An 8087-nucleotide genomic window follows, 5' to 3' on the forward strand; every position below is an offset into this window, starting at 1 on the left:
AAATCATCATTTTTCTAAATTTGCAATTTTTAGACGATTAAATAGAGCTCATCAAGAGCTTTCTTTTAAAAAAAATTCCAGGAAAAAATGTTTTTTCTGTGCAAACTTATGGAGTGGAAAAGTTTTTTCTATGCTAATTATTTTAATTGATTGTTGACAAGTCCTGTCATACTTGATACGCGTGCCGCTGTTGAACCAAGCTAATCACGCAATTTGACAGAAATCGTGGTTTACAAGTATAGTGCTCACTGTTTTTCCCTGGAGTTTGAAAGTGAATGCCTCCAAAGAAGAAAAAATAGCTTGCCCGTTTTCGTCCTCGACTCCAAGACAAAAGAAGACGACAAAATCGTTTTGCCGCCAAAGAGTGGGCTTCGAAATTAGCAGAGAGCGAAAACGGCTCCCACTACAATCAAGAAAGCTCCTGAAAAACCCACTGAAACTACCGCGGAATCGAGTTTCACGAGTTCGTTAGCGAGCGGGGCGAGCTTTTTAGCCCGCGAAGCAGCCAAGCGAGAGGTGAAGTCACGAGAGGTCCCGCGCCATATAAAAATCGGACGAAGTACTGTTTTTAAAGTCTGTTTAGTGGGAAAGAAGCTGCAAGAAAAACTCTAGGAAGCGGTTTGTTGTCGATTTTTCCAGGGAAGTGTCGAACTTTTAAAAAATGTATCGAGTAAAAGTGGGCTTAGCTCGACTTGGGTTGTCCGTTGCGAAAATGAAAACTGCCCCTGCAAATTTTAATGAAGCTTTCTCGACAACAGAAAGGATCGAACAGAGCAGAGCCTTTGAAATGAATTGTTCATCTGTTGTCGGGTTTCGTTTTCAACTTTTCCTGCTGTGTCACTATTGTTGTCCCTTTGCTGGTATGCATCAACATTGACAGCTTTGGTGTTATAATCTGTCATAATCTCATCACGGGTAACACGCCGCCAAAAATCTTTTTCCACCGTTTTCTCGAAATGAAAATCAGGGCAAGTTGAGGGTACGTTTTAAACTCCAAGTCGGCAACCCCTGAACCAATTTGGCTGAAATTTGGCCCACTTACTGTCAGATAGTTTTTCTAAAAAACCGTGTCGGGGAATTTTGATTTCTTTTTTCGTTTTCGAGTTAGAGTATTTTTGTCAAAGGTAGTGCTAATGATTTGCTATCCCTAACTTCACCTGCTTATAACAACAGAACAAACGCACTTGACAAAAATCTGAGACACGGTTTTTTAGTCAAACGTGTTAAGAAGCGAATGCGTTCTTAATTGGCTTCTTCCGTTAATTTTTGGCTGGACTGGACTTAAATTTACAATGACATCCACTTTCACAAAAAGCTTCTAATTTCTAAATCGCGTTAATATTTTGATTTTTTAAAAGAAATAAGCAATAATCTGGAACTATTAAGCTTTCAGAAAATGTACGGTTTATGGGGGTGTTTGTTAAAAGCGAAAGCGCTAGCGCCAATCAACGCGAGGAGGGTACTTGAGGGTGGATGATACCTTAAAGGGTAACAAAAAAGCCTGCCAGTTTGTTCCATCTTCTCATCATTTAAATGATGAGACTTCAGTAAAATAAAACTGTTATTTCTAAACAAAAAACACGAATTTATTAACCAATTTACAACATACAAGTATTAACAAGTATAAACAATCCTCAAAAGAGGTTCATTCTAACTTAAAGGAAAAAGCTTTGTCTGCATGGGCCAGGCCAGTTCTGTTAAAAAAGAAAATATAGCAAAAACAACCTTGAGTTAGCTCTTACAATAAATCAATTTATATCAATAAGTTACTACGAAGCAATAAGGTAACAGGGAGAACATTTTCTCTATCAAACAAGGGTAACATTGTTTAGAGGGAAGGAAGAGGAAAACTATGGCCACCACCCCACCCCACACGCTTTAATAAAAAATTGTTGCGCGGTCCCCGCTTTTCGTTAGAAGACAATTAGCCGGTGAGACGTGTCAAGTTGGTGGAAAAAAAAGAAGAAAAGGACGGAATTTCCCCTTTCGTGCTCCCCCTCCCCTCCACTCCACTTGCATCATGTTCGTGTCTTCTACACTTCTTCGTTAAATAAAGTTACACGTGACCAGCGTGTGCAGTTGCCTACAACAATTTCAAGAAAGCACAGAGTGTAGCCTGCGTGGCAGGCGAAAAAAAGGGGGGAGGGGAGGGGAAGACAAGAGTGAAAAGAGATAAGGGAAACGCACACACAGAGGGATGAAAAAACCACTTCAGAAAGCACAATACCTGAAACTACAACCTATCACATCGACTATTTGGTGAAAGTGACTAGCTGTTTTAGTTCTTCAAAGTTCTTAATGACCTTCAGTTTCGTAGCTTAACCACTACACTATCTCTAGGTTGTTCCCAACGTAGCCCGGTTTCAGTAAAGTCTTTCTAAGGACCCGCGCGAAAAGCTTCGTCGCATGGCGTTCGGCCAACGATTTGGCGGCCTGCGTCTGACACCAAAGCATCATGCCGTAATCCCAACGTACCTTAAGGACATTAAGTTAAATTAATAGAAGATCAAAAATCCTCATACCACTGTCCAGGACAATGTCTATTGGTGTTGTATATCTTTTAAGGTATCCTGACGGTGTGTTAAGGTCTTGAGAGTTCAAAACGTATTCGATTAAATCTGTGCGAAGTTAAAGTACAGAAAAAAGTGTTCGTTACATGTACGACATGGTGGACTCAAACGGACAACCACTCTTTAAAGTAGTTTGAGTCGTATTTAAGCAATCGAAACCAGAAGAGCATGGTCAACTGCCATTTTCGACAAGAAAAAAAATCACTTGTGGAGTCCCTCAAGGTTCCATCTTAGGCCCGTTACTTTTTCTTAAATATATTAACGCTTTTTCTTAAATATATTAACGATCTCCCAAATTTTCTAGAGCAGGCTGCCTCTAAAAAGTGGATGGCTTTAACAACTGCTGGTATGGTGTCTTTGCTGTGTTTTCAGTGCTTCAAGGAGCAAATTATAATATTATTTTCCTACCACTATTGTAAGAAACTTTGCTGCTTGTACCCACCCCCAAAATGGGGCGGATCAGAAACTCCAAAGAGGTTACCGAAAATTGCGGCAGGAGCACAACCTCGATCCATAGATGGATTAATGGTTTCCAATGTTAAAAAATGTGATTAATGAAAAAAGAGAAATCTAACACTGAAAAGCGAGGCGGGTTGGGGAGCAGGTAGGAGGAGGGGGCAGGAGAGAATCGACCCCATTATAATAATAATACTAAGATTGTAATATTTGCAAGGCTGCCGACCTTTTGGGTGCATATTCGGGAAATCGTGCTTAACCAATCAAACAATCAGAAAGAATGCAATGCATTGTAAACTCTGGTCTCTATGGAAAAAAATTGGATGAACTGTGAGCTATTCCATCCTTATAATGCTGCATATTACCCCCATTCTAAGCGTTTAACTAAAATTACGATACCTTGTCTTACTAAAAGATCAGGTACTTTTTCTGGTAATTGATCCATGGTGTTTGTCAAACTGATCTGTAAGAAAAAACTAGTCAATAAATTTGTTGAATGTAAGTTGTCAAATGGGACGCAGGGTATAGCCTGATATTTGACCTTTGCTTCAGTATCATACCAGGTTTTATCTAATAAAAAACAAGAAAATTATTCAATTCCATGTAATTTGTTATGAACTGTCTGTCTTATTGTCAGGTCAACACTAACCTTTGGAAGCTTTGCCAAATATTCTGCTAACTTAATAACAAGTGAAAGGGCTTCTGTAACCTGGAACAAATTGGAAACATTCTTGACAAACAACACGATTACAGAGACTCTAAACAAAAAGTCTTTCTCATGAAACATTACTTGAAGGTACAGGTAGTAGATTGCAGATGACATAATCAGCGTGGGCAGTACAGTGCCGGCTCCATACCTTGAGATAATGGGGGATGGGGGGTGCGCAGCTCTCCAAAAAAATTTTTTTCGGCCCTTTGGGCCTCAGTTTGGTCTAAAAATAAGGGGTGACCCGGGCCCCTAAGCCCCTCCCCTGGATCTGCCACTGCAGTGTAAAGTATAGTTTAGTAGATAATATAAATAAAGCTGGAGTAAGTTTGGGTAGCTTTCTGGTGATCAAAGTAAAAAACCATAGCAGCCACACTTGTCGTATGACTTGTGGTCAAGACATCAAACACAAAACTGTTTGGAAAAAAGAACACACACAATATACATGTATTAAGCTGGTTCTGACTTACATTTCAAGGAAATTAAAGACGATTGAGTTCGATGTTATGACTGAGGATTACCGTGTAAACTGTTCTTAAGGCAAATTGTGTGGAAAAGTTCCAAAACTAAAACGATTGTTAGAGAAGTCTAGAACATTCATTTAGTAGTATATGAGGGGTGGACTTGAGCTGCTTGCAGAGGAGGACTCTCTTAATTTTTAGATAAATTCTTTTGCATGTCCATGAAGTAAGCATAAAACAGACTACTTCATTCATTACCTGCAACTCATGGACGCCTCTATAGCATTTAGACAGTTAAAACTTTGAAAAACGCCATGGTACATCAACACAAAAGGGAAAGAGCCAAGTGTCTGCATAACTGAGGTGTCTGAATATTAGAGGGGTAGCAATTGTATGAAGTTTAGTATTATTGGGAGCAAGGGAACTGTCTAGAATAGGGAGGTGTTTATGTTTGGACAGTGTTTGTAAAAGAAAGGTGTCTGAACAAGTAGTTGCACTGTATTATTTACAATATAGTATGCCTACTCAATAGAGTGTAACTAAGCAACTGTCAGTTAGTACCAAATGCCACTGTACTTAGAAAAAGACTTACCACAACATCTATAGGTTCGTTTGTTGTAAACTCTTGTATTCTTGGAGCAGCAAGATTAAGAGTTCTAAAACTCCACTGGCCAAATAAACGGTTATTGAGCTTGCTATAGTTAAGGTATTTTGGAGTACATTGTTTTACAAAAATTATGATGTTTGTCTTCATGTCATTGGTAAGTGAAATTCAGTTGTTACATAATATCCCACCTAAAATATGCAATGAATCTGACCACTTATGAATTAGGATACTCATACTTTAAATCAAGACCCATTTATAAGTAAAGTCTGCGCTGTCACTTTTAAACCCAAATGCTATGTTGAAATTTTGCTTCTGCGCATGGTGGAACTTCAGAATAGCTAATATTTTGCATTGATGTGGAACAGAAGTCCCTGAAGTGTTTGACTTATAAATGCCAGTTTTTGCTCATTGTAGCCAGTCAGTGACCAGAAAACAGCTAGACTGGTATCAAAAGGCAATTTTTGGTAAAATATCCAAGAGCAAATGGGTTACAGTATTAAACTCTATGGTCTTCTTGGTAGTTACCCTTAGAGCAGAGTGTCCTTCGATCTTCCTAGATAAGTTGGGAAGGGGAAGGAAGGAGGAGACTCTGCTCGCAGGGTACTTGGTAGTAAAAACAGCATTAAAAAGGATACATCACCAGTGCACACAAGAATTTTGGTGTTTAGTAGCATACCACTGCCAAAAAATATTTATGATAGTTAGGCCTTTTTATAGGAATTTTTGTATTTTATCGTAAACAAATACCTCTTACAATGGAATAACCTATTAAGGTGGAGCATACTTAGAAATGTTTTTTCTCTGTGAAACAAAACTGAACATATTTAAGATGTTCATTAACCTCACAAAATATAAATAAATAATTTGTTTATCATTACAGCAAGTTTAATTAGGGGGCAAAAAAACAAATGTACTTAAGGTGCTGATGAGGTTGTCACCCCATGATAAAGAATGGTCAGTGGGAACAAAAAGGATGGGAGCCAACATTACAGGGGGCTGTAAGACAAAAACACCCTAGAGGTATGATTCCAGTCTTTGTGTTTCTAGGTTGCAACAATTACAGTTTTTTTTACCTTATACTTTGTTCATCTTCTACCAAGTCCTTTACAACTTTGAGAAGCATGTTATAAGATGTCTACAGAATAATAAATAACAATCAGATAATATGCTTTGGTGTCATAAACTCGTAACAACGTGAAAGCTTTGCCAAAACTGATCATAAATTGTTATGAAATACAAAATTGGCATTAGTGCACCTTGCTCCCCCTGACTTGATTATTTCTGGCAATTATTTAGAAAACAAAACAAAACTAAGATGTATATTCCCTAGTATAGTCAACAATATTGATTTTAGTATATATATTTAAAGCTACATTGTAATATCCAATGCAAGGGCACTAAAAAAGTATACACAATGAATAAAATACACAATGACAGCTCATATGGCTCTCCTGTGAAATATTTCACAGTTCAATCTGAGCTGTTAGTTTCACGCTTTAAAGCAAAGTTTTCAAATAACTTATTATTTTGAAGGTTTGAAAGTGAATAGTGAATACTGGTAATAATTTGAATGTCAGGAACACATGAGCAAATGTTAGAGAGTGTGAATAAAAATATGTAGGAAATGCACATATGCACACATGACTAACACAAATGAATGAATCAAAGTATGGAACACACAGTTTTGCAAAAGATGTTTTCTCTTACCTCTATGACATGAATTATGTGAACTGGGTAAATAAGAAGTAGTCCTGTGACTGCCTCACCATGGATTTGTGTTTGTAAGTCCTTGAATAACCTTTCATAGTGAGCTGAAATAATTGAAAAAATCCCCAAGAGTGTACCACACACCAACAATCCCGAAACATCTACAGTAGTTTCTTAACAACATCCCCTTTCCCTTAGGTCAAGAGAGCCTGCTTGATAACAGCATTTGCTTCTACGGGTCAAGAAGATTATGGACTATGACTACGCTACATCAATTTTCAGCTTAGAAGGATTTTTTGTCATTATGTGGATGTCACACCAGTTAAGATGAAATTGATGCAGTATTTTACAGAAAAAAACTCTCTTAATAGACACTTCTGCAAGGGGGCAGTGCTACTGAGGTAGCGTTGGCAAAACTGCATTTGAACTCTCCACAATGCAAGAAATACAGCGGTATAAACAGCCAACTTCAGTTGCAGATCACTTTTTCTGCTTCCTGAGGGTGACCACATAAGGAAACTTAACTTCGACTACAGGTAAATTATATCTAGATAGAGACTATGATGGGACAATTTACACACCATACAACATATTTGCATGGCAATGACATGTGCACTACAGGTTACCCTTTTCAGTGCTCTGCTAACTTCATTACAAAACTGGTTGAATGTATATATATGTAGAGGATATTACAAAGCTGCATGAAGATATGAGTTTTATTTTTGAGTGGTGAAAACAATATTATACGAACGAGCGCAGCAATTGAGTAAATTATTGTTATTGTGTGTAATTTTCTTTTTATTATAAAAACAGCACAAACTTTACTGTGAACTGCTGTAGTCTGGTGGTAGGAATTTCTTGAAGTTTTCTCCTTTCATCTTCAATTGTAAGGAAATCCTTGCATAATTTAAAGTCAAACAAAGTTTTCTTCTTCGTATTAACATTCTCCTGCTCCTCAGAGAAAGATTAATTTTATGTCAGCTTCAGATACAACTTGACAAATCTATTGCTTGTGATTTTTCTCTTACCATTTAGCATCAATATCCTGTCATCAATAGATAAGGAGAATACCCTACTTCAGTCCCGGATGTAGTTTCGTATGAACTTTATGAGTGGTCTGTTTTAAACTAAAACACTATTGTCTATATGATAAAAACATAAACACTTTGGTATAACACCTAAGTGTTTAAGGAAAGGTCCATGGATGGAAGATAGAGTTGATTATGTCTTAAAATGATTAGACCCAAGGTAAATTTGTAAAAAAACGGGCAATAATTTGCCCTGTTTGTTTATTTATTTACTGTGCCCTTTATAAATTTAAATTAACAATAACATTACAAAGTAAGAAGCCTACCTCCAATTTCTTTCCGATCATTTATATCCTGACGAATTTTTGATACATAAACTAGCCGATGGACAAGTTGTTTCTGCAATCAAATGAAGATATAAGCTCATAAAGCATCGCTGAACCTTCATATTAACAGTTTCAACTTGTAAACACTTGCATATCAAAATGAGCTTTAGAGGGATAATTCGTGGTAATTTTTCGACAAAAAGAAATTAAAATACAAAAATGGGAA

The 8087-nt window shown here is 37.2% G+C and overlaps 1 protein-coding gene across 1 annotated transcript in view; it reads right to left on the bottom strand.

Moving 5' to 3' along the window:
• Window positions 1–1546: 1546 nt before the first annotated feature.
• LOC140941047 (testis-expressed protein 47-like) overlaps window positions 1547–8087 on the bottom strand; it is a 6677-nt gene continuing 136 nt past the window's right edge. Inside the window, exons 2-10 of the mRNA XM_073390003.1 lie at window positions 7862–7934; window positions 6508–6611; window positions 5874–5935; window positions 5436–5478; window positions 4786–4884; window positions 3676–3735; window positions 3426–3489; window positions 2523–2618; window positions 1547–1694 (exon numbers count right to left, since the gene is read on the bottom strand). Coding sequence (XP_073246104.1) covers window positions 1651–1694; window positions 2523–2618; window positions 3426–3489; window positions 3676–3735; window positions 4786–4884; window positions 5436–5478; window positions 5874–5935; window positions 6508–6611; window positions 7862–7934 — 645 coding nt within the window. The 3' untranslated portion in view covers window positions 1547–1650. The remainder of the gene's footprint in view (window positions 1695–2522; window positions 2619–3425; window positions 3490–3675; window positions 3736–4785; window positions 4885–5435; window positions 5479–5873; window positions 5936–6507; window positions 6612–7861; window positions 7935–8087) is intronic.

The sequence above is a fragment of the Porites lutea genome, chromosome 6 (genome assembly GCF_958299795.1).
Source record: "Porites lutea chromosome 6, jaPorLute2.1, whole genome shotgun sequence".
Lineage (NCBI taxonomy): Eukaryota > Metazoa > Cnidaria > Anthozoa > Scleractinia > Poritidae > Porites > Porites lutea.